This window comes from Octodon degus, unplaced genomic scaffold (genome assembly GCF_000260255.1).
Source record: "Octodon degus isolate 3935 unplaced genomic scaffold, OctDeg1.0 scaffold00207, whole genome shotgun sequence".
NCBI classification, from domain to species: Eukaryota; Metazoa; Chordata; class Mammalia; order Rodentia; family Octodontidae; genus Octodon; species Octodon degus.
Window position 1 is genome coordinate 3,355,053 of NW_004524783.1, and position 23,824 is coordinate 3,378,876.

The 23,824-nt window shown below is 47.4% G+C and overlaps 1 protein-coding gene across 1 annotated transcript in view; it reads right to left on the reverse strand.

Moving 5' to 3' along the window:
* Positions 1-7,923: 7,923 nt before the first annotated feature.
* The window catches only part of Otulin (OTU deubiquitinase with linear linkage specificity), a 31,550-nt gene continuing 15,649 nt past the window's right edge, over positions 7,924-23,824 (reverse strand). Inside the window, exons 4-7 of the mRNA XM_023704932.1 lie at positions 20,690-20,833; positions 15,146-15,271; positions 12,196-12,465; positions 7,924-9,889 (exon numbers count right to left, since the gene is read on the reverse strand). Coding sequence (XP_023560700.1) covers positions 9,695-9,889; positions 12,196-12,465; positions 15,146-15,271; positions 20,690-20,833 — 735 coding nt within the window. The 3' untranslated portion in view covers positions 7,924-9,694. The remainder of the gene's footprint in view (positions 9,890-12,195; positions 12,466-15,145; positions 15,272-20,689; positions 20,834-23,824) is intronic.

Consider the following 23,824-nt stretch of genomic DNA (forward strand, 5'->3'; position numbering starts at 1 on the left):
GAAATACCACAGAAATGTTCAACAGGAGAGAAATTATGCAATCAAAAAAACCCTCGTTCCACTCAGAAGTCAGAAAAGGTAGAAAATTATGTATTTACTTCTTAATCTCGAAAGGGGAAAATATCAAAGACATAAAGTGACCTTATTCTAAGTTTTTTTTCTCCCACAAGAAGGGAAGTTAAGGCTAGGTTTCACACGTCTGGGCTAAGAAATATCTAAGTCAAAAGAAAAATTCTCTGCTAAATCTGAATCACTGCAGGGGCATTATTACCAACAGCTTTGGAAATATTTCACTTTAGTGATAATTTTTTCTGCTTCACTGGCAATCAACTTGGGTCTCCGAAAGACTGCATAAGACATAAATGTTTCTAGGAGGCTACTGTCTACACTTCAGCAATGTTTCTGGTACAGTGTTTCAAGTTCGGTCACATAATTTCAAGTGCACTGTACAGACATTCGTTTCTATACTATGTACGTTTAAACAAAAGCACAGAAGGGCACAGAACCCTTCCTTCAGAGAAACAGAGAGCTTTCTTTAGGTTAAAGATAGGGACAGACCAGCTCAAAATGGCTGCACTGTTCTCTGTACCCTTTACGGTCACTCAGTGATGTGGACATGAGACATTATGGACAAGGTAAAGGCAGATGTTCCCAACCAGAAGCCGAGGTGCTCTGGAGGCAGGAGCATTAGGCCAGGGGGACTCCAGCCTCCGTGCGTGGAGCTCTGAGCGGCAGGGCCCTGGCTGGGAAGCAGCAGCTCCTCACACCAAGCAGGAGGGTACACATCGTCAGCAGTCACCAAGAGACGCGGCGCTGGCCACGTCACATGGGGCAGGCCCACTAGCCCAAGGCTGCCACATCCACAAGGCTTGTGGCGGCAAATCCCTGGCTGCTCAGATTCAGTGACATATTCTAGTTTGCCTAATGATGGCCAGACAGGGTAGCTCCCTACAACTGGCCTGACCAGAGGGGCCACAGGACCCCACCCAGTTCCGGCGACCCACACTACACACTGCAGGAGCACTTGCCTCCTCGCCTCGCGTCACCACAGCTTCTCTGCCCGCAGCAAAACAGGGCCACCACTGTCACGACTTCCGTTAGAGTGCAGCTGACAAGTCAGCACAGGATCTGACGGCAGAAAAATACACCTACCTCATCTTCACCTCAGCTCTGGGTACCAGCAGCACTCCAGAACTGCCCCCGTCTTTAGCCCAGTGAAGTCTCCCAGGAGCATTCCTGTGTGCCCCATGGCTGTCAGCTTATGGGCTTTCCAGTTTCACACCAAAACTGGGTTTAATTTTAAATTCTTGAAATCAAGCACATTAAGTATGTGGTGCAGCCTTTGTGCAGAACTGACTGGGAGGTCACTATAAAGTATACGCTGCATTTACAAAAGTGCTAATCACGTGTTTAATAGATGTGTCTGCATTGTCAAGAAAATTTACATAATGCTTTTTTGGGTTTTGGTTTTCCTGGATTTGTACCCATACACTGCCACATAGGTTTCATGTTCCAATTTTAGTTTAAGTAAAGCTTAAACAGTTGGCATATAATTAAGGTTGCTTAGTTTCCTGATTTTCTTATAATGATTAGTCTATTTATTCGCTACAAGATTTCTTGAGTTCCTAATCTTAAGTATAATTTCTCTTTTCTTCAGATTTATACGAGATATTAAAATCCAACCCTATGCCTGGCAGCTAACCCTCTAAGCACTAGGGTGTTTCTCCTAAGTTCCCGATCACATTTAAGTATGACTACTGCAATTGTTTTACTCCCCACAACTCTAGCAACCCTACAGATGCTTCTCTGCACCTGCCCACCTCCCCACACCCCTCCTGGGCAGGCTCCCTGAGGAGGCACGCTGGCCAGGCCCACAGCGGCCGAGCCTGAACCCCCTCGCCACGCAAGAGCCCCGTTCTTACCGTCTTGGTCATGAAACCATTACTCTAAAACATCTCACTCTAACCTCAAACATGGCTCTCATTTTTTTTTCAAACTGCTAATGAAATTCTGCATCAATATTTTTATTGTTCTTATAATCCATAAACTACTGACTTGCTAGGGGTACAAGTTCTGTCCCTTGCTGCTCTATTATGTCCTTGAGGTTAAGACTCCAGTTCTCCACCCCACCTCCACCCTGAAGCCTGAGCACCCCTCTGCCTGGGACTTGCGTCCTCCCTCTCTGAGCTACAAGGCAGGGCTTGTCAGTCCCAGTGGTACTGACAGTGCGGTGTCACGTGGCCCCAGCGGCACTGTCTCCACAGGGTACAGTACAATGGTGAGGTGCAGGCCTGCACCCTCCCCGCATCCTCCACACCTGTCTAGATGAGTCACATGCGTCACCTCCTCCAGCTGCCAACAGCTGCCCACCAGCCATGTCATCATGCCTCCTGGAGGCTCTTACCTCTGTCCCTTCCTACATCCTCACTGGCTGAGCACAGAAGGGGCCTGGAGCACCACGACTTCTCGCTCTGAGCTCTCCCCATAAAGGCAGTGGCCCTTTGAGGCTCTGTCTGTCACTCATCCTGCCCGTCAGCCTCCAGTCTTACCTGGACGAGGCAAGCCAGCGAATGCCAGGCTAATGCCACAGTTCAGCACAGCAGTCTCCACGCAAAGGGAGAAAACAAAGCAGGAGCTATGTCCCCCCATCTGTCTCCTATGCTGATCACACCCCTGGATCAACCTCTTGCGCTCTGGAACAAGAGCCGTCCTAGTTCCAATCTACAAGTCCAACCCCTAATCTGTGGAGCACGACTGCTGGCAGTTCAGGAGGACAGAGGGGCCACGTGCTAGCCTTCCAAGCCACAGGGAAACACCTCAGTCAGCACAGCTAGGGCCCGGGGTCTGCTTTCAACACAGGAAAAATACCAGCGCTTTCATGAAACAAAGTACAATCTAATTTCATCTCAGGCTCAGAAGCCACTGAACTCAAAGACCCAAACAGCACTAACCAAGGGAATACTTTCAGACTTTACATTACACTGTATTAAACACATGAACTAAAGTAACCTAAGTGAGCGTCAACTGCTGTGCCTGCAACCACAGGGTCACCAGGGCTCGCTAGTGCTCCAGTCGCCTACCCTTCTCCATGTTCTTGCCCTACAAAACCACTCTTCTGTGAAATGCGATACAAAAACCAAAGGCAGTTAGAAAATATGGCTGACAGGTAAAGGACATGAACACAATGACCTGCAAATGGCTCAGACGTGAAAACGTCCCCAGCTTCACTCCAGAAACACAAACTCAACTTCCAACTATGAGCTCAGCAAAAATCAGGAAGCTTGAAAAGCACGGTGTTGGCCAGGGCTCAGGAAGGCCACATCCTCTCCAGCGGGACCGCAAGGCAGCAGGGCTGCTCTGTGGGACAACTCAGCGGGACGTTTCCAGTACACAGCCACCTAGGGAAATGAGGTTAGCCCCACAGACGCAACAGTGGGGTTTTCATAACTCGCCAGGCTGGACTCAAGCCTGCAGTCCTCCTCCTGCCTCAGCCTCCCAGAGCGCGGGCACATCCCAGCACACCTGGCTGTCGCTTGTGTCACAAAGAGGTTTTTTCGCTGCCCGTACCAACCTAACACTGTTCCGTGGGGCTGCCTGCCCTGGCCAGTGGGTGTTTTGCGAGCCAGGCGCCATTTTGCTATGGATTCCCAGACTGAGTTGTTCTCTGACTAGTCAGAAGTCAGATTCCTGCTGGCTCCTGCACTCCATTCGCAAGACCCCTTTGCTGGCCCTGCCCAGTCTTTAGATTATCAACTTCTTTCAGCAAGCCAAGATCATATGCAACCTCATATTCTCAGGTACTGGCAATGCTGGAATGGTTCAGCGGGGCTCACAAACGCAGGCCTCTCCTCAGCCAGGGCACAGGGAAGCTGGTCAGCTCTGCAGCCCAGACTGTTCGGCAGCCTCGGGAGGCCTCCTTGGAGCCTGTGTGAGGCTGGCTCCTCACTTCACCCACACCACCACCCAAGCAGGACACGTGGCAGGACGGGGAAGGCACGAGGGGACCAGCCGACACGACACACCTGCTGAGGGGCCAGGAAGCTACCATACTGAATCACCATCTGCTAAAGGCCTCAGAAGCAGGCACTAAAGCACAGCCAGCTTCTTAGTTTTCTTTTCTCAGTTTATTTTTAGTTATTTGTTTTTATAGTCACTAGTAGCCAGGCTCGCTGAAGGGGGTTCAAGAGCAAATGCAGCAGGTTCAGCCTGCTGGTGCAGCGCAGGGACTAAGCAGTGATGGGCGAGGCTGCGGTGGAAGAGCCCACAGACTGCACAGGGCCTCAGGGCCATGGTCCAAGCAGGCATAAATTCTGACAAAGGCTGGTGTCTTGTCCCCCAGGGTACGCGGAGCAAGCCAGGAGGGACGCAGCCAGGCTCACGCAGTGCACTCTCCCCTCACGGAGGCCCCGTCCCCAGAGAAGAGCACCATCACCCCAGCCCAAGTGCTGAAGCTGGGATAGTGTGCCCTGAAGACTCAAGACAAAAAAAAAAAAAAAAGACTCCAGACAAGTGAGAAGCCACCCCTGTGCAGGGAGCAATACCAGTTTTATAAAACAACGCAAATGAAAAGGAAGTTCATTCAATACATTTGGCTTTGTTCCGATATTAGATACTCAGAAGTTACGTGGTTCTTGTAAGGGGCACCATACGTTTAGCACCACTTGTATAAATAAGGACCAAGGCATTTTCCAATTTATAAGTGAAAGCTTTTACATTTAAGTACAAAAAGTTATTTTGAAGTTCAAAATGAAGCTCAAACATCCCTTGTTACTGGTAAAACAACTACCAAGACTGATTCTGGGTTTTGGTTTTTGTTTCCATTTTCAGGTTCTTTGGATTGAACCCAGAGCCTTTGCACTGAACTGACAAGTCTCCCTTAAGTTGCTAAGCTGCCCAGGCTGATGCTGAACTTATGATCCTCCTGCCTCAGCCTCCCAGAGTGCTCTACCAGGCCCAACCAAAACTGTGGTGTTCTGAGGCGAGCATCCTTCGCCCATACTGACCTACGTCTTGGTAATTTCATTCTTGATCGAAGCCTATACCAAAGAAATGAATGACAGTGAGATCAACTCCAACCAGAGTCCTGCAGGAACGCTACAGAATATTGAGCCTTCACAATGCTTAAATATGCAAGTGGCTATTCAGCCTGGGAACAGAGACACAGAATAAAAGCACACAGATGACATTTCAACACAATGTTCCCGGACTTAATGCTCACCCCACTTCAACTCATCAGACTAATTCATAGCCCCATGCCCAGCAATATGCTTTGACTATAAGGAAAAACACTACAATCACTTGGGACTCTCACCCTGGACCACTTCTGGGTCCCAGCAGTGCCGCAGTACATGTCCCTGGCAACTGGCCAAGGGGACCCCCAGGCGAGGCCAGGGGTGGGGCGGCCAAACAAACTCAGGTGGTGCCTTTCATGCCAGAGTTACGACCTGAAGGACAGCACGAGAGGCCGGTTACCCGTGTTCTCACTCAGGCAGCCACTAACCCTCTTGGCAGCTCAGCCCCGCAGCCTGGGTCCCTCCACCCCATACAAGAGATCACACAGCTTCCCAAGAGGTATACTCTAGATGCTGGTTCTCTCTTAGACAGGAGGCTCAAGTTCCAGAAGCAGACAGTCATGGAATACATGAAGACAAATCTTCCTATTGGTTCTTATTTTTTATAGCTTATGACAGGCTTGTCAGAAAGTCATCGTTTAGTTTACATCACTTCAAAAATTATCCTAAAAATCAGTTCCCCCTTCAGTTTACCATTTCTGCTCACAATCCCTTATGCCCTTCTTCAAGTATGCCCTGCCTTTACCAAATTCTTTAGGGATCCCATGTTTAGACATATACCAGACTGACCTTACACACCAATGGCTTTCTGTTATTTTTAGTAGTCACAGATCTTAAATAAAGGTATTTATTTTTATGCATACCTACAATCAAGATTTCCCAAAAGTCTGTTTCTAAAAAATACTTACTGGACTTTTGAGGGGAGTACTTGCAAAGTACTGCTAGAGCAGCAGAGGTGGGAAAATGATCCAAGCAAATGTATCTATGTGTCTCCTCACTATGCAGCTTGGACTTACAGTGATGCTCCTGTTTCAGCCTCTCCAGCTCCAGGATTATGCCCAGTCTTGGTGGCGGCTCAGCACACCGGGGTGGGGTGGCCAGCAAGACGTGCAGTGCCAGGCCTTGTACCTGGGGCCTTGAGCTTGCCAGGCAGGCCCTTAGACTGCAGAGCCATCTCTGCAGCCCAATCCGAGCATATTTTAACATCAAAAGACAACATGGCAAAAAGCCTACCAAGGTCCTCCAGGTGGACAGTTAAGAGTCCTCAAACGCTGCAGGCCGCACCTTATTGCCCGCTGAAAGTAGAGCAGGAGCTCTTAGATAAAATAACACCTTGGGATAAAAGGATGGAAACAGTAACAGGGCTTCCTACCAATTAAAGGCAACAGCAGGACCAGCCACATACAATCATAAATGTCTTCCAACAGAGCTACTATGAACGGACATGGCCTGAGATTTTACCTCAAAAGGCAGAAACTTGCCAAGAGACACAAAGGTAACAGGAGGTAAGTCAGCGGCCACAGCCTGCTCGTTCCCTGAGGGTGTCAGCATGCCCCCAAGGGCAGGAATGAAATCCAAGGGGTCTGCATTCTGCCGCAGGGGCTCAGGTGAGGAGAATGTAATGTGCTCTGAAAACACAATGCTAATTCGTGCAACAGCTACAGGCAACTTACTTCAGGCTTCACGCACCTTGCGCAGCAGAAGTCAGGCCTATGTGGAGGTAAGTTTTCTGCCAGTAAGACAGGGCTCAAAACTTCTGCGCTCGCACAGTGAACTCTAGAAAGGAAAGGAGGCCGCGTGCGGTCCCACCACCTCACCCTCTTGGATCATCTTACCATGCAGGACACTGCTCCACACGCACCATCCTTCTGAGTCCACTTCACCCCAGTTCAACCGCCACTCGGCTGATGTCACTTTGCCGGCTCAGGACTTAAGTCTCTGGGCAACTGAAGATGCGTATTGCGACACACCAACATCTGCTGTGTGGACTGACTTTTTCTAGCTCCTTAAGCACTTCTTCTTTAAACGCTTAGCTGTTCTGAAAGCTGCGTGACAGTCTGACAACAGCTGGCCAGGCCTGAGGACAAACAGTGTGAAATAAACACACCCTTCTGAATTACCACTGTGGTGCCTGTCCACAACCACAATTTCTGTGCATACTCTTAATGATATCACACATGGGAACAGAAAATATATCATGTATAACCAAGAAAGATGGCCAGAAATCTAGCTCGAGTTCACGTAAGATATCCTGAAAATAATACTACTCAGATAGAGTATTACTTCCATTTTATTAATAGTGAATACGAAAGAGTATCAATAGCGAATATGAAACAGTGGTCAGATTCAACGCTCCTCAAGGGCACAGATACTTACAGCCAGATATACTCTAAACACTTCAAGCTGTGCTTTAACAAACATTCAAAGTCGCAGGCGGGAGGCACAGGTGGTAATCCCAGTCACCTGAGCCAGTAAGGTGAGACACCACAAGTTCGAGGCGGGCCTGGACATAATACTGTCTCACAACAAAAAGGGCTGAGGAAAATGCTCGTCTTGCACACGGGAGGCTTTGGGTCTACCCCAGCACCAAAACAAAGTTCAAAAATGAACAGAAGGTAAGCATTCCTGTGTCAAGGCCAACAGGAAGTCATTATTATTACTGTAATGTGGCTGCTAGGTATTTTTTTATGCATTTAGGACAGGGTCTGCAGGGTCTCACTACACAGATCGGACTTGTAGTGATCCTGTTTTTAGCCCCCCAAGTGTTGGGATTACAGGCACGCACCCCACGCCCGGTCTCAGTCGCTGTCTCAGCAAGCCCTGGGGGTGGGGCCAGCACGCACGCCAGGGATTGAACCCCCATCCCTGCGTCTGCCTAAACAGGCTCTTTAATCCACTGAGCTATCTGGCCAGCCCACTAGGTACCTTCTTATTCAAAGCACCCCTGCATTTCACAGTGAAAAACATACAGCCTCATCAATAAACACCTAACAAAATGTGAGAACTAGTACTAATGAGGTAATGACAGGCAAAAGGCTAAAGTAACAGAACAGTTTGTGCATCCTGAGTTTTCTTAACAAAGATTTAATTTTTAATTATAAGCAAAACCTTCACTTCTAAAGGTTTGTCTGTCCCCTCAAAAATGGGATAGCTTAGAACTATATTAAATAAGATCAAATAAAGATTTCATTACGAAATAAGCTTGGTACTTTAGGGAAACACCAACGCAGTAAGTGCTGAGCCGACTGAGGAGCAGCTAACGGGAGCCCAAATGTGAAGGATGTGGTTCCTGTGGCTAATGCCCACGGTTCGCATGCCTGGAAGACAGCATGGGCCCTGAGCAGACCAGGCCCACAGGGCTGCCTTCAGCTCCCCACCCCACAGCCAGGCAGCCCACGGCTCACGGCCGTGCAGGCTCACCCAGGACACGCAGCCTGGCCACACTCTGGTACTCGCGCTTCCTCACGATTCTGTTTCAGGGACCTGGGGAGAATCACAGGTGCTTCGCTGTTACTTGTCCCCCACCATCGGACGGGCTGTGTGGGTCTAGCAATGGATGACATCTTCAATACATATGCCAAGGGCGCAGGAAGACAGAGGCCAGCAGGCCCCACTTCTGACGAGGCCAGTAGCTGACCCCACTGGACCTTGTTTCCTCTAAAAACATGAGTGGACATAACCTCTGCTGTGAACCTAAAATCCTGCCTCTGGAACTTTAGAATAACGGATGCCCCCACACTGGAGTCCAACTGCAAACAGTGCTCCTGTCCTGACTGTGGGCCAACCTGTCATGGTCAGCAGAGCAAGAAGGTCTACGTTCCTGCACCACTGCCAGCAACTCTGCCAGCCTTCAAAATAACCCTCAGTGGCCGGGTATCGTGGCCCACACTTACAATCCCAACCCGCTGGGAGGCTGAGGCAGGAGGCTTGCAGATTCCAGCCCAAGCTGGGCAACTTAATAAGACTCCATTAAAAATAATAACAATGATAATCAAGGGTTGGGAATGTAGCACAGCATGAAGGTTCTAGGCTCACTCCCCAGTATAAGGAAAATAAAACTTCAAATAACCCCACTTTCGGACCTAATTAATCTTCTATGAGGCAATCTGCTTAATACAGACGTTAAATGTGTAAATCCAAGCTACTGTCCATCCTTTCTGAAGACGACTACTACAGGATATTATAACTATGCCCCAGAACTACACTACTTCGGAAGATCAAATATCACTACAGAGAGCCACGGCTGCCACCAAAGAAAGTCTTTAAAAAAAAAAAAAAAGCCAGTTTACCATTAGAGAGCATTTTGATTTGAGACAACATACTCCTCTCTTCAAAATGAGGTTCCTCTGATACAAAACGAATAGCCTTTGGGGGTGGGGATGTAGTTTGCACCTTCTGATGAGTATTCCTGGAGCGCCCACTGAAACATGCCGCATCACAGATGAGAGCAAAGACTAGTTACTGCTTGTTGTCCGAAGCTCCTCTTCAGAGCACAGGCCCCAATCCAGCACAGCCCCCAGGGCCCAAGGGTTCTCACGGGCGGTTCCTACAGACCTGTGGGCCTTCAGCCCAGCCAGGAGCTGGAGGGCAGCTTTGCCACATGGCTAGCCCGTCCAGGTCCGTCACAGACTCGTCTCCTCACACACCCTCACAGGGATGTTGTAGTGCCGATCGTCCTCAGCGATGAGGGTCACCACCGGCCAGTCCTTGGGTGGGTCAGTGGGGTAGACTGTGATAAACTCCTCAGTGCTATACTTGGACAGCCGGTACACCCGGATAGTGTGGCACACGGCATAGGCGAGGAGGAACATCTCCACCTGCGAGGAGAGTAAACACACATGCTGAGGGAGGCCATGCGGAAAGATGGGCCTCTCGGGGCTCTAGCCAGGATCCCAGACAGTGCAGCGGCGGATGTGCTGCGACCTTCCCGCCCAGGGCCCACAGCCAACTCTTTCAATACTAAAAGGCAGATAATCAAGAATGCAGCAGATCTTTGAGAAAGGACCTACAACCAGAATTATAAGGACTGTAACAACTCAACAACTACAACAACTGGCCAGGCTTGGAGGCCCACGCCTGTCATGCAAGTGCTCAGGAGGAATGCTGGGAGTTCTAGGCCAGCCTGGGCTACACAGTGAGCTTAAGGCCAGCTGGAACTATGTAGTGAGACCCTATCTCAAATAAATAAATAAATAAACTAAAGAATAAACAGTTTTAAAATTAGGAAAGGATTTGAAAGATATTTCCCCAAAGAAGATATGCAAATAGCAATAAGTACTTGGGAACATGCTCAGCAACATAATTAGAAAGATGCAAATCAAAACCATAGTAAGATACCACTTCACACCCACTAGAATGGCGATAAGCTCAGATACAATGCTGCTGACAATGAGGAACGGCACTGCTCTTTCTATTTTTGACACAGGGTCACACTCTAGCACTGGCTGGCCTCAAACTTGCAATCCTTCCACCTCAGGCTCCAGCGTGGCTGGAATAGAGGTGTACACCACCACGCCTGCTCTAGTGCAGCTGCTTTAAGCATCGTGGCAGCTCCTCACAAGGCTAAGAAGGAATCACCATGTGCCCAGAAACTGAACTCTGGCACACACCCAAGAGAAGCGCGTCCACACAAAACTCTCCGTAAGATTCATAACGAAAAAGTAGACATAGCCCACACAGCCATCAAACGGATAAATTAATAAAACATGAAGCAGCCACACTGTGAGGTCTAGTTTACTTGTCAATACAGATGAATTATGCTCAAAGAAAAAAGCCAATCACAAAAGACTATACAGTATACAATTCCATTTGCATGAAATGTCCAGAAAAGGCAAATCTCTACAGAAAACAGATTCGTGGCTGGCTAGGGCTAGGGAAGGAAGTGACTGCTAATGTTCGGGGGTTTCTTTAGGAGGTGGTAAATGACCTAAAAGTAGACTGCAGCGGTGGTGGCAAAACTTTCAAAGAGTAAACTTGATTGTATGTATGTAAATTACTTCTTTACAAATTTTGCTTAAAAAAAATGGACTCCTCCCTAGAGGGTCTCTCAAAGGACAAACATTAGTCTGACATGTACACCGTGCTCTTGCAGGTCCTTCACCCCTCAGTATTCACTCCGGCTCAGGGGGCATCAGTAATCCACATTAGAAACACAGGTAACTTTTTAAACTAATCTTCTTTGTGCTGCCCAGTCTAGCCAGGGCCATCAGCCTCTAGTCTCTGCTGCACCCTAAGGATAAAATGTGGTGGGAGTCGGCCCGCCAGGACAACTGAGAGAGGACCTGCTTCTGCTCTCTTTCCTCACTGTGTCTACCCAGAACTTGGTCTTTTAGGAAAAGAGCCCACAGTGTAAGCAGAGAGGCAGCACTTTGATGGCCAGCCCTAGTGATCTGAGGAGTGAACTAAGACCGTTAGGGAAGTGGACAGTCCAAACAGTGTTACAGGGTTCAGTGATTCAACTGCTGGCCTACAGCGCAGGACTGGATTTGGCATCTACGTAGCCCACGTGTGCAGACCAAGAGAGGCTATGCTCCGCTGACTATGGGAACTCCATTTAATGCAGCAGCAGCAGCTACCAGCACTAACCGAGACCCTGCAAATGGCCTTCCAAGGGCTCCACTTACTCGCAGCCCTCTGGAGGGAGGGTGCTCATCCGACCTACTGTCCTTCAGAAGAAGCCTGAGATGATATCAAAGTGGCAGTAATAAAACATTTCTGGCATTCTTTGGCACTCCTCACTGGAGAGGACAGAGTTCCACCCCTTTCTCCCTGACAGTGTGGCATCTTCCCTGCTCTCTGTTCAGACCACTTGGAGAAAAGCCAGCCGCCAGGACATCCAGGTAGCCCTCTGGAAGGGTACAGGTGGTGAGGAACACACCCTCCCATTAATGAGGAACTGAGGCTTCCTCCCAGGGGCCACGTGGTCACAGAAGTGGATCCTGCAGCCCCAAGCAAGATCTCAGATGACTGTAGCCCTGCACACACACAGGTACCTCATGACACCCTGCACAGAAGCCCTCAACGAAGCTGCTCCAGAAGGCCTCACCTATAAACACTATGAGATCACGCTCAAGGACTATGGCTGCTACGCTGTGAACAACACACTCCTCAGAGCACAGCTTACCTGTTCAAGGCCACCGGTGTGCCCCACCTGGTTTAGGTGGTTCCTCAGCAGCTGTCCAGGGTCATTTGATGTGTCCCGAGCAAATAGGAGCACAGAGAAAAGTGGCACATCCTTTCCCTTCTCTTTGTCATCATACAGTTCAATGGCTCTGCTCAGCATTAGAAATTTTACAGCTTCGTAGAGACTATACTCCTCCTCCTCGTTTCTGAACAGCTCGTCACAAGCCATCTGCCTCTCTTCAGCAGTCCTCATTTCAGCCAGGCCTGCCCACTATAATAAGGAAGTTATGTGACAGTTAGAATTTTTTGTTCTAAAAATCCCTGGTATGTACACTTCTGCACTATGAATGCAAAATTATTTGCAAAAGCAAAGATCCTGAGTCATTCCAGTGTTCACAAACACTCAAGTTCCAGATCAAACAAGGCACCCCTACGACCACACAAACCCTTTTCTCATATTAATTTAAAACAGACATACCATGCAGTAAGGAAAAGCAGCAGGGCCTTGGGACCCCCGGGCAGACATTTTCAATGAATGGGCCAATCAGAGATCCTCATGGGAAAGCAGCCCGCCTGCCCTGTAAGGCTCCAGGAGGCCTGTGTGTGGTGCTGAGAAGGGGCCTGCCCTTTCTCCACCGCGAGGGGCTTTCAGGAAGTAACCACCCCAAAACACAAAGCCACCTTTTCAAAATGGAATGCAGGGAAGGAGAGAAATTCATGGGGTCTCCTGAGTATCAGTTTACTAAACTTATCTTCTAACCTCTTAAAAATATAATCTCCAAATTTATAGATCCAACTCAAAAAATCTCACCAACTACTGAAGGAGAACAAAACAGGTATCAAGTATTCTACTACACAGGCCAACTCTTTCAGAAAGCAGACAAGCCTTTAGATAACATGCTTCTGCGTTACAGTGAATAAGAGAAGTACACATAACAAACACCAGTCCCTGTGAATCCTCAGGGCCGAGTGTCCCTTTCAAATGTCAGCACAGAGCTGACATCCACAGTTCAGAATGGTAATGCTAATGACTGCACAGAACTCCCGACAACATTTGGGTGAAACCTGGACCATCTTGTCCACGTTTCATAGTTTCCTGAGTAGACCAAGCTGGCAATCAGGGGCAAGCTCTAGTCAGGACAGAATCAAGGCCCTGTCACCAAGCAGCTAGTGGCTTCTGCCGGACCCTCAGTCCACTCCAGGTCTCAGTTTCCACATCTGTGAGACAGAGACAACAGGGATGATCACAGCAGTATCACCTTCATAGTGGGGAGAAGAAGGAGCGCACGCGGCCTTCAGCGCAGAGTGCACACGCGTCAGAACTGCTGGCTCAGGCTGCTAATGAGAAGCATGAGCTGTGATGAACTGGCAGTACTTGGCCACGCCCGAGGGGCGCGTCCAATGACGGGACATACCCGGTAAGACAAAAGTGCCTACTCCACAAGATCTTTAAAAAGATGAAAAGGAAGGGCTGGCCAAACAGTTGGGCGGATTAAAGCACCTGCCAGGAGGTGCAGGGTCGGGGATTCAGTCCCTAGGACCGTGCCAGCCCCGCCCCCAGGGCACGCCGAGACAGAATTAGGACTGGGCGTGGCAGTACACGCCCGTAATCCCAGCTCTCGGGAGGCTGTAAACAGACGGATCACTAGGAGTCCGATCTAGTAGTGAGACCCCGAACACCCTGTAGACCCTTCCCTAAAATACAAAATACAATAAAAAGATGAAAAGGGAACCACGACGTGCAGCTCAGCTGAAGAGCCCTCCCTGCTCACACACACAAAGCCTTGCCCTTTTGCTCCCCCAGATGGTGTGTTCCTCTCCAATAGATAACAGGAAAAGAAACCCTCTTCCCTTCTCTCCCTCGTTGCTTTACAGTGAAAGATACTCTGAAGCTACTGGGCTTCATCTAACAATGCACTTTCCAGCAAACATTTATCTTTGTACGTAAAAATTAAGATTCCAGAAATTTAGGACCTCGGCTCGCTCACTCAACAAAGCATTTACCATATGCCTGTCATGTGTCAGGCTCAGTGCTAGGCACCAGGCAAAGAAACAAAGAGGAGATTCTCCCACGGAGCTGGCCGTCTCAAGGCAGCGAGTAAAGGACAGGAACAAATCGCTAGGGGTTTATGTCACGACGGCCCTCAAAAGCCTGGATCCGACCTCTCCTTACCTGATCCCTTCCTATACCGACAAAGCCCACAGCAACTGACAGCCCCTTACTTTGGGTCTTCTGGTGGGGAAGGCTTCCAAGCTGCTCAAAGCAAGCAACCTAGAGGACATGTGGGCCGTGCCCAAGCAGGATGTCTGACCCAGAAGAGACAGCAAAAACCACAGAATTTTAAATACCCCAATCAAGAGGAACAAGTACACCAAGTTCTCCCTGAATCCTATTTTATCCAAACCTTCAGAACTGTTTTCAGAGGTTATGAAATCTCACTGGAAGACCATCAGGAAAGAAAACAAGTCTTCAGTAAATATGAAAAGAATCTTTCCAGAATAATTGGAAGAACAAATGCAAATTCATATCACTGATAATAAAAGAACTATGGACTAAATTATTACCTCTGAAACCTACAACTACAACTTGGAACAAACACTAAATTTGTTCATTAGATTTCCTTTTAAGAAAGTTACACATTTCATGATCTGACTCACTAATACACAGCATCTCCTCCAAAAATGTATACTGTTGGTGTTTCTCCATCTTACAAAGACCTCAGGAGAAGAGTTTCTGTTTGTTTTGCCCAAAATACAGACACTTTTAGTCTCCAGAACCAGAAGCCAAAATAAACCTTTTCTTTGTAAGTTAGTTTAAATAAACAAACCAACCAATCAACCAACCAGGAGCGCTTGCTAATGCAATGAGTGAACACTAAGAAGTGGGCTGCCTGCCAGGCAATCTGCAGCAGGAGCGCTGCACTCATCAGAGGAAGCTGCATGTTCCAAACCTTCTTTCTCAGCAGGGCAAGGGACTCCTTAATTTTCTCAACCAGGTCCTCATTCTTCCCGTCGAATTTCAGCCCGAGCTTCCACTGTCTGATCCAGTTGTATCTGCTTATCAGTTTTTCTGGCAACTAGAATATCAAGAACAGAAAGACAGAGAAGTGTTAACCTTCCAAGGAATCCACCAGTGGTGATCCAAGCTGGGAGAAACCATGAACCCCACAAAAACTACCTTTGCCACCAACCCTCAATCCTGTTAAGTCTGTCTGTCCTGCAGTTTGGGGTAAAGGACCTAGATCTGGAAGTCAGGAACCACATGCAGGGCTGCTAGAGTGAGGTGGAGCCTGCAGGACAGCAGCCACATGCAGGAACAATGCCTAGCAATTGTGAGGCTAAGCAGGGCAGGATCTAGTGAACAGTGGGCTTCTGGGCTCCCTGGCAGCCTCCCTACACTCCTAACGTATGGCAGGTGGCTCCCCACTCACCATAACGTCAAAACCTGCTCTTTTCTTGATTAGGAAAATAAATAAATAAAACCTAATTCCTGGAGATATACACATTAAAGGCGGAAAAAAACCCTGATCATTTGGTTAGATAATATTATCACATATAAAAGGGGTGATCATAATACATGCTAAATGTTTAAATGCTTAAAAATTTATTACTGTAGACACATTGCCACGGATTCCTTTCACATACCCCTCCTTGCTTTGAACACACTTATCCCATCATTCTTGCCACTTCCTGAAGCAGTTCTGGGAAGTTCTCCTGTCGCATCTACAGAAGGGGTGATCCAAAACATCATGAACATGGTTCCCAACTTCTACCCAATGAAGGGCTTATAAAGAAGGTGTCCTCATGACACTTGATTCACGGTAGCTGGTACAGCAGGACTCTGGCTCTTCCCCAAGGACAACAATGACCATGAGTGGTGGGCATTTTAAATTGATTCGGGACACTGAGACAGCCACAAGAGAAAAAGGACACTAGAGACACTCATGAAAGAAGACAGCTAGAACTGCTTCACAAAGTGGCAAGAGTGACACCACAGGTGTGTTTAAAGTCAGGAGAATGACCTGATGGGGTGCTTAATGGAAATGTACATTCACCATATTTTTCAATCATGCTCTCTACTAAAAAATTTTAACTTTTACAGAAGCTATTTCCGAGTTCAAATGCCTCATCAACACAGCAAGACTGAAAGACAGCTGAGGATAAGTGGCAGGAGTTAAGGGGCTTTGACTGTTTCACCCAGAAAACATGACAGCTGAACTGCTAGGGGGCTAATTTCCTTTCTTTTGTTGTTGCTCCTCAAGTAATCATTCTGCTTCCCCCAATTATCAATAGGATCTGGGATTTAAGAGGCAAGCCGAGTCGCAACCTGCCTAACGATGGCGTGGGAAATGAGGCTCTCCCCACAGCCCTGGGTGTGTCGGGAGGGCAGTCTCGTCATTGGGCTGGTAGAGGCACGTCACTTCACGGCTAACAACTTCAGAAAGGAACCGTGCTCACCTCTGCATCAAAAAGATCATTAGAGACGAGTGAATCCTACACATCTCAGGAGAAACTGGCTGCTGAACAGCATGAAGGCAGCTTTCAGTGAGGACTTATGCTCAGTTTTACTGGAACCCAAGGCTCAAACTGCAATCCTGGTTGTGCCCTCTCAATTTACAGCCATCAAATTAAGCTGGTTTCATCTCTACAAAAAACAGAACCACACCAGGGATATAAACTATTCTTCACCCTGAGTAACCACAGTGATGGTGACCTCAGGGATATCCCAGTCATCTTATGACAAGCTTACCTGCCTAGGAGCCATGAACGCCCAGCTCAGTGCCACCCGGTCCTGTACCTCAACAACATGTGGGCACGTCTGCAAAGCCCTCAATGTGCTCTCTCAGACCCATCACCAGAACCTAACATGCCCCCAAGTGGTAACAAGCTGGAATGACAATTAACAAGGAGAACTGCAAGCAAGCAGAAAATACTGGCTCCCCAGACGGGCGGTAAAGGGCAGCCGAGAAGGCCAGCTGGGCATCCTGTGACACTCACAACGATCAAATGAGCAACTCTGGAGACCTCAAAGATCTGTCTGCACCAAGACACAAAGTGAATTCTGTCCTTCATCTCACTCATTAGTCAATCTGCTGCTATAGTGATTATCCAGTTCAGGGATGTTTGGTTCTAGGAGAGGAGAAATTTTGTATCCCCTCAGGGTCATAACACAGAATACAAACACAGGCATTCCTTGCCTCTAAGCTGAGACAAGACCTCTGTTAGAATTAAGGGAGATGTAAACCACAAAACAATGCAACCTATGCAAGAAAGCAATGACTGGAAACATTTAGCAATCCAGCAGGTAGCTTCGGTGCCATTTCACTTCTGCCTGGACTATAAAACAGGCTACTTTCTCTAACACTGTCTTAGTACCACTGCACATAGCACGTAGCAAGAAGGCGCCATCCCCAGACCAAACTCACGAACAGAGCTCAGACTCCACGCTCTAGCAAACACCGGCTCAGGTCCCACCTGCTTTTAGCAAACTTGAAAAGCAAAAGTCCCTGCTACAAAATAACGCACACCCCCTTCTCAGGGACCACAGTACTGTCCTCAGTTCAAGAACAGACAAACCAAGCGTTTTCCAAGGCTGGAGTCAGGATTTAACTACAGCAAACCCATAATGGATTCTGGACAGAAAAGGGAAACCAGGAAGCCCAGGCAAAGCCAGTAGATGAGGGAATAGGCAAACTATGAGGGCAGGAAGGGCAGAGCTCAACTCACAGGTAGGTGACAGAGCACGGCCAGAGAAGCTGAGACAGCAGAGCGCCAGGGTCCGGTCCCCCAGAGTCCAAGAGAAGGACAGGCAATAGCTGTTGCCACTTCCCATTACCACCCTGAAACCAAAGGACATTCAGAAGAAGGGAAGGATGACATCTATATGCAAACGCAGGCTTTAAATATCAAATCAAAGTGGTGCACTTGGGAAGCCCTTGTCAGGACGGACTTTCCAGAGGAAGAGTCAGTTTTGGGGCCGAGAGAGCACTGATCAGCGTCTGCAGAGGGTGCGGGGCCAATGGGGGGCCAGCCAGCTGAAGCACAGCCAGGCCAAGCGTGTGTGCCCTTTCCTTCCCACAGCCACATCCAGGATGAAGTGGGTGGTGGCTGACACTAGGGAGCCTTGGAAGGAGACAGCAAAGCAGACCAGGTCAAGAAAGTGCTCCAACCGTGTCTGGCCACTGGCGGCTGGCCAGCAGGGATGAATCTTCTGGGTGGCCAAAGCAAAGCGCAACAAGGTGTTTCTTCAGCAGACATAAATACTAAACGCACAGACAGGTGTGATGTGTTTCTTCCCTTTTACACTGGCCTTCTGGCATTCAAAAAAACTTAAATGAGAAAATTATGCCACCGGGAGCAACTAATCAGGCCAGTGTTTCAAGAGAAAAATACATTGGCTAAAACCCATGTCTAAGAAAGAAGAAACAGGAAAGAATACTTGGGAGTTTCAGAACTCTTCACACTGCTCATAGTCGTCAGGAAAACCACAATAGGGCCCCGTGATTCACACAAGCAACAGATGCTAATTTATTTACTTATTTTTTGATACTCACTACACAGTTTGGACTCATAGTGATCCTCCTGTCTCAGCCTCCCCAGTTTTGGGATTACAGGCATGTCCCACCCTAGCCAGTTCTGGGGCTGGTACAATGTGCCTGGGTTTCCAGGGCCAGCACAGCATGCAGGACTAAGAATTGAACTTGGGACCCTGTGCTTGCCAGGCAGGAGCTCACACCACCAATCCACGTCCCCACACCAACAGATTCTAATGTTAACCAGCGGCTGAACAGTCTCTCTCTCTTGCTTTTATGACAGATGATGTTATCTAAATGTACCCAGTAAGAGAAGAAGAGGGACATTATGCCTTACTTTTTCAGGATGTACTTTATACATTTAATTATTTAGGGGCACTTTTTGTAGCCATTTCCTAAAAAACACAAAAATTTAAATTGGATGTCAATTAAATCCGTCTAAATAGTCTCTTAAAGGTTGAAAAGGAAAATAGTCTTAAAATGAAGAGAATTTTATTCCATAATCTATAAATTAAATTATGGTCATCCAGCACAGAAACTGAAGCACACAGCACAGTGAAATCACCTTTCCCTTACCTAGTGTCCTACTCATCCACGGCGGCACACTTTTGCTGACTGAACAACTCTGCAGCATTCTACCATCAGTATTAATGTCATCATTTGCAAATGATAAACCACCTTAACTATCAACTTCTCTTGCCTCCACAGTAAGGAAATAAGCTAAAATCTGCTTAGGATTTTAAGATCTTTGCTTAGAACTAAGTATCCTGCCCAGATACCTTCCCATTGCTCTGCTTCGATACAAGAGCATAAAATAATCATAGTGAAAAGGTCAGTCCCCTCCTGTCACTGGTCCTACCTCGTGCTGCCCTCTGGAGCCATATGATCCCTTGCCCACTAAAAGGCTAGCCAGGAATAAGTTTCCTTCAAAAGTTCTTTCTCCTGCTTCCCAGACTCTCGGCTAAGGCCAGGTGTGGTATCTGTTCTTAGCAGCTCACAAAAGTCCTCCTCATCCTAGGTAATGTTCCAGCTCCTTCAGCCGTCCCCGGAGTGAGACGAACCTCCCTGCTCATGCTCATGTGCTACTGAGGATACACACAGGGCTCGGCTCGGTCCCCAGCCCAGGCTCTGCCTGCCCAGCTCACAGTGGGCCTGTCACCGCCGATTCTCTGGAATGTTCTCGTAGAACACAGCCAGGGCCATTCCCACTGCTGGCCATCACACTACTTGAGAACACACCGTGGGCTTGCAATCAGAATCCTGGCGCCTTTTTTCCTTTCCTAGCTCACTTTCAACAGATCTCCCACAGCCAGAACTTCGGGCTGAAGGTGATTTTTTTCTTAGCAGATGACTTTTTAGGTTTTCTTCCAATTATCTCACACTGTCAGTCTGACCAATCATTCCTACACATCAAAATATTTCAGGATGTTCTATCACCCAACCTATCGTGTGAGGTCGTGTGTGTGAGGACATGTGGTTCCCAGCGTATTTCTACTCCATGGCAGACTTGACATGCTCGCCGAGATCAGGCCTGTGAAACCTCTCTACATGATGCTAATCACCTCATTATGCAGCGAGCACTAACTTTGGAACTGCAGCTAGAACAAAAAAAAAAAATCTGGATTCTAAAACTCTGGCAGGTTCTTAATAGTGAAATGCGCCACACTTAATGAAAACATCAGAAGTGAAGTCAAACTGTTCCCAAGTGCTTTTCAGAAACTCTAAACATCTGGTTTCTAATTCGACAGAACTGCTTACATCTTATCATTTCTCTCTTCAGGAAATACCAATTACTTCTGGCCACTTCGCAATGGGAAGCCGTCCCAGACACACTACCTGAATAAAGCCATCTGCTGACACACTGCAGACTACACTGGCAGGCAGCGTGAACAGGAAAGGGGATCTTCTCACAAAGCCATCTGACCCTGCCAGTGGGTGCAAACCTGTGCGGCGGGAGCGTACCAGCGTGAGGTCGGGGTCTTGCAGCCAGCGGGGCAGCTCGGCCGGCTGGCTCATCGCCTGGAACAGCGTGGCCCTCAGCGCGCAGTAATTATCACCGCGGACTCGCCGGATAGAGGTGAACTTCTGAGAGACCGCCTCGTAGCCCTGGGAGAAAGTAGCAAAGAATTCAAAATAGTGCTTACACGCTTCAGGCAGGAGTAAGAGTCCTGTTCCTGTGAAAAAAATTTTCCCCAGACCACTAGAAAGAACAAGGCTAGCAGCATACATGTCAAAGATTCCAATTCCTTTCCAGTATTCCACTTACTGTAGTTAGGGCTGCATAAAGTTTCAGCACATGTAAGAAATGCAACAGGCCCGACACACAAGGCAGCGCTCCGGCACTACTGACGGGGCGCCCGGCACGAGCCACCCTCAAGGCTGCAAGCTCAGTGGCCCTTTCTAAGCAACTTCTGAAACACTTGCTCATTGATAACGTTTTAAATCAAGAGAGAATACAGGGAAAAATACACTAACTTTATAGTTTTTAATATTTATTGTTTACTTCAAAAAAAAAATCAAAATTTTCACCACTGACATGTTTTTGGTGAACAGTCTAATGAAGAACATCAGATATAAATTCTCACATGAACTACACTGAAAATACCAAAAGCACTTTACAATTATCACACCAAAGGCAGCCGCACAGACGACAACCGTGTGGCCACACCTTGGTGCACACGCCACTTACTCCGACAACATGTCCTTCGCTCTCTTTCTTTTTTGGTACTGAGGATCAAACTCAGGACCTTGCAAGGGCTCGCTGGGCAGGTGCTTACGCTGACAAGCACGAGCTACCTCCCCAGCTTCCTGGCCTTTCTGTGGGACACAGCTGACATCTTAGTGGTCTTCCTATTTTGTCAGGAGGTTCTTATTATGGTATACAATGTGTAGTTAACAGAGATATAAATATCAATAAATTATTAAAAAGTATTGTGTTTAGACATCAACATTTTTACATCAGCTCTATACATTCTTTTATAAAACCTAAAACTTCAGAAATAAATTCTTACATGAATGACAATGTAAACACAAAAGTCGACCACAAAAATATGCTTTGCTTCAACTGTCACATTCAAGGCAGTCTTCACACATGACAACTGCACATCCAAGTACAGGTGACAGCACGTGTGCTTAGCTTTCCTTTTCTATATGGCAGTTTTGTTACTTTTTTTTTTTTTTTTTTTTTTTTTTGGCCGAACCGGGGATTGAACTCAGGCCCTTGCACTTGCCAGGGAAGCACTTATTCCACTGAGCCATCTCCCCGGCCCCTTGTTACCTCTTTCTGTTCTGTTGGGAGCTCTTACTATACTGTACTACATGCACTTAGAAGGGAAATAAACTTCCAGTTTATTTCATCATCAGATATGTGATGAGTGCTTAGAACAGACACCAACATTTTCACATCAGCCACTTACTTGCTTACAAAACCTAGATGATAAAAATAAAAACCTAACTGGGTGCAGTGCCTATAATTCTAGCATCAGGAGGATGAGGCAGGATTGTTGTGAGTTCAAGGATAGCCTGAACTGCACAGCAAAACTGTCTCAAAAAGACAAAAAAATACATAATACAGATATACATACCTACCTACCTATGTGAACTACAATATAAACACAAAACATCGGAGAAATAAGCTTTGCTTCCACTGTCACAGGCAAGGCAATCACCTGGCAACTGCATGCTTCATACACAAGGATCGCTTACGCTGATGGCACGCGTGTTTTTGTTTCTCCTGTACTTTCTTGTAGGGCACAGATGCCATCTTTACTGTTTTCCTGCTGTCCCTGCCTGCTCACCTGTCAGCTCACCACAGTGCACCACCTTTTTCTGCATAGTTCCACGGGCAAAACATTTTGTTTGTCTTCTGCTGTAAATGATCTCTCATAAGCTCCAGTCCCAGTTCTCAAAGAAAAATTTCTCTGGGATATTTTGCACTTGCTCCTTTCTTTGTAAACTATCAAAGTACTTACGCCACACATATTTAGAACTGAGTGAAACACAACCATTGGCCAATGCTTTGGGTTCCAAGTGACACCATAGGTGCTGCCTAACTAACTCATCAACATCTACTGCGCCTTTGGTTTTGTTGCTGAAAGCTACCACCTTAGGCTTGATTTCATCAAGGTTTCCCTATCAGTATTTCCAACATGGCGCAATGCTGACGCAATGCTGATATCAGTAGTATCAGTTTGTGGGGTTTTTGCCCTATACGAGGCCAATGTTACATCTTTTAGAATTTCAAAGACTGTACTGTACAATCATGTTTTGAAATTGTAACATTCCACTTGGAATACCTGCTTTGTTCTTGCATATAGTTCCTGCACTGTTCAATTTGTGCTCTGCTAGCAAATGTAACATCAATTGGAAACTGCTGAACCACTTGCCAGGGTCACATTCTGATCAGTCTGGGTGACAGGAGCAACAAGGCTGCTCACAACATCAATTTATTACTGTGTGAATAGGGAGCTGATGGCTGAATACCAGGATAAATACCTAAATTGAAATCATAAGTCTTCACATCTATAAGGGTATAAATTTTTTTAGGGTATAAATTTTTATCCCATATTTTCAGCCATCGCTTTTCCATAAGTCTTTTATATTCCTGTGATCACCATGAAAAATCTGTGCTAAGTACAGCAGATCCATGAATGCTTTCAGTACAGTAAGGAGGGATCATAATAAGTACATTTTTAATACAGCTATTGGTGCTTACAGAACTTCTACTTGCATTCGAGCCTTTACGTAGGTCACAACACTCTGCAGGGTTTTGTCTGCCACACTGCATAGCAGTGCAGACATTCTGTCCAATATATAGCACCCCTGCCAAGACCGTCACTGTATTTCTGGACCTAGTTCTAATACTAGATCACTCCATTCAGCTGGGTGGCCACTGTGCCTCACGTCACCTAGTTAACCATGAACTCCCATCGCTGCTGTCTTCATCATCGGAATCAGGCCTGCCCTGTGAAAGCTTACGGTCAACTCTTGTTCCGTTTCTGCAGCCCAGAACTCTGGCTCAGAGAGCCCACGCCACACTCACCGTCACCGCCACACCCCAGCGCTCCTCGGGCACACAAGCATGAGCTTTACCACCTG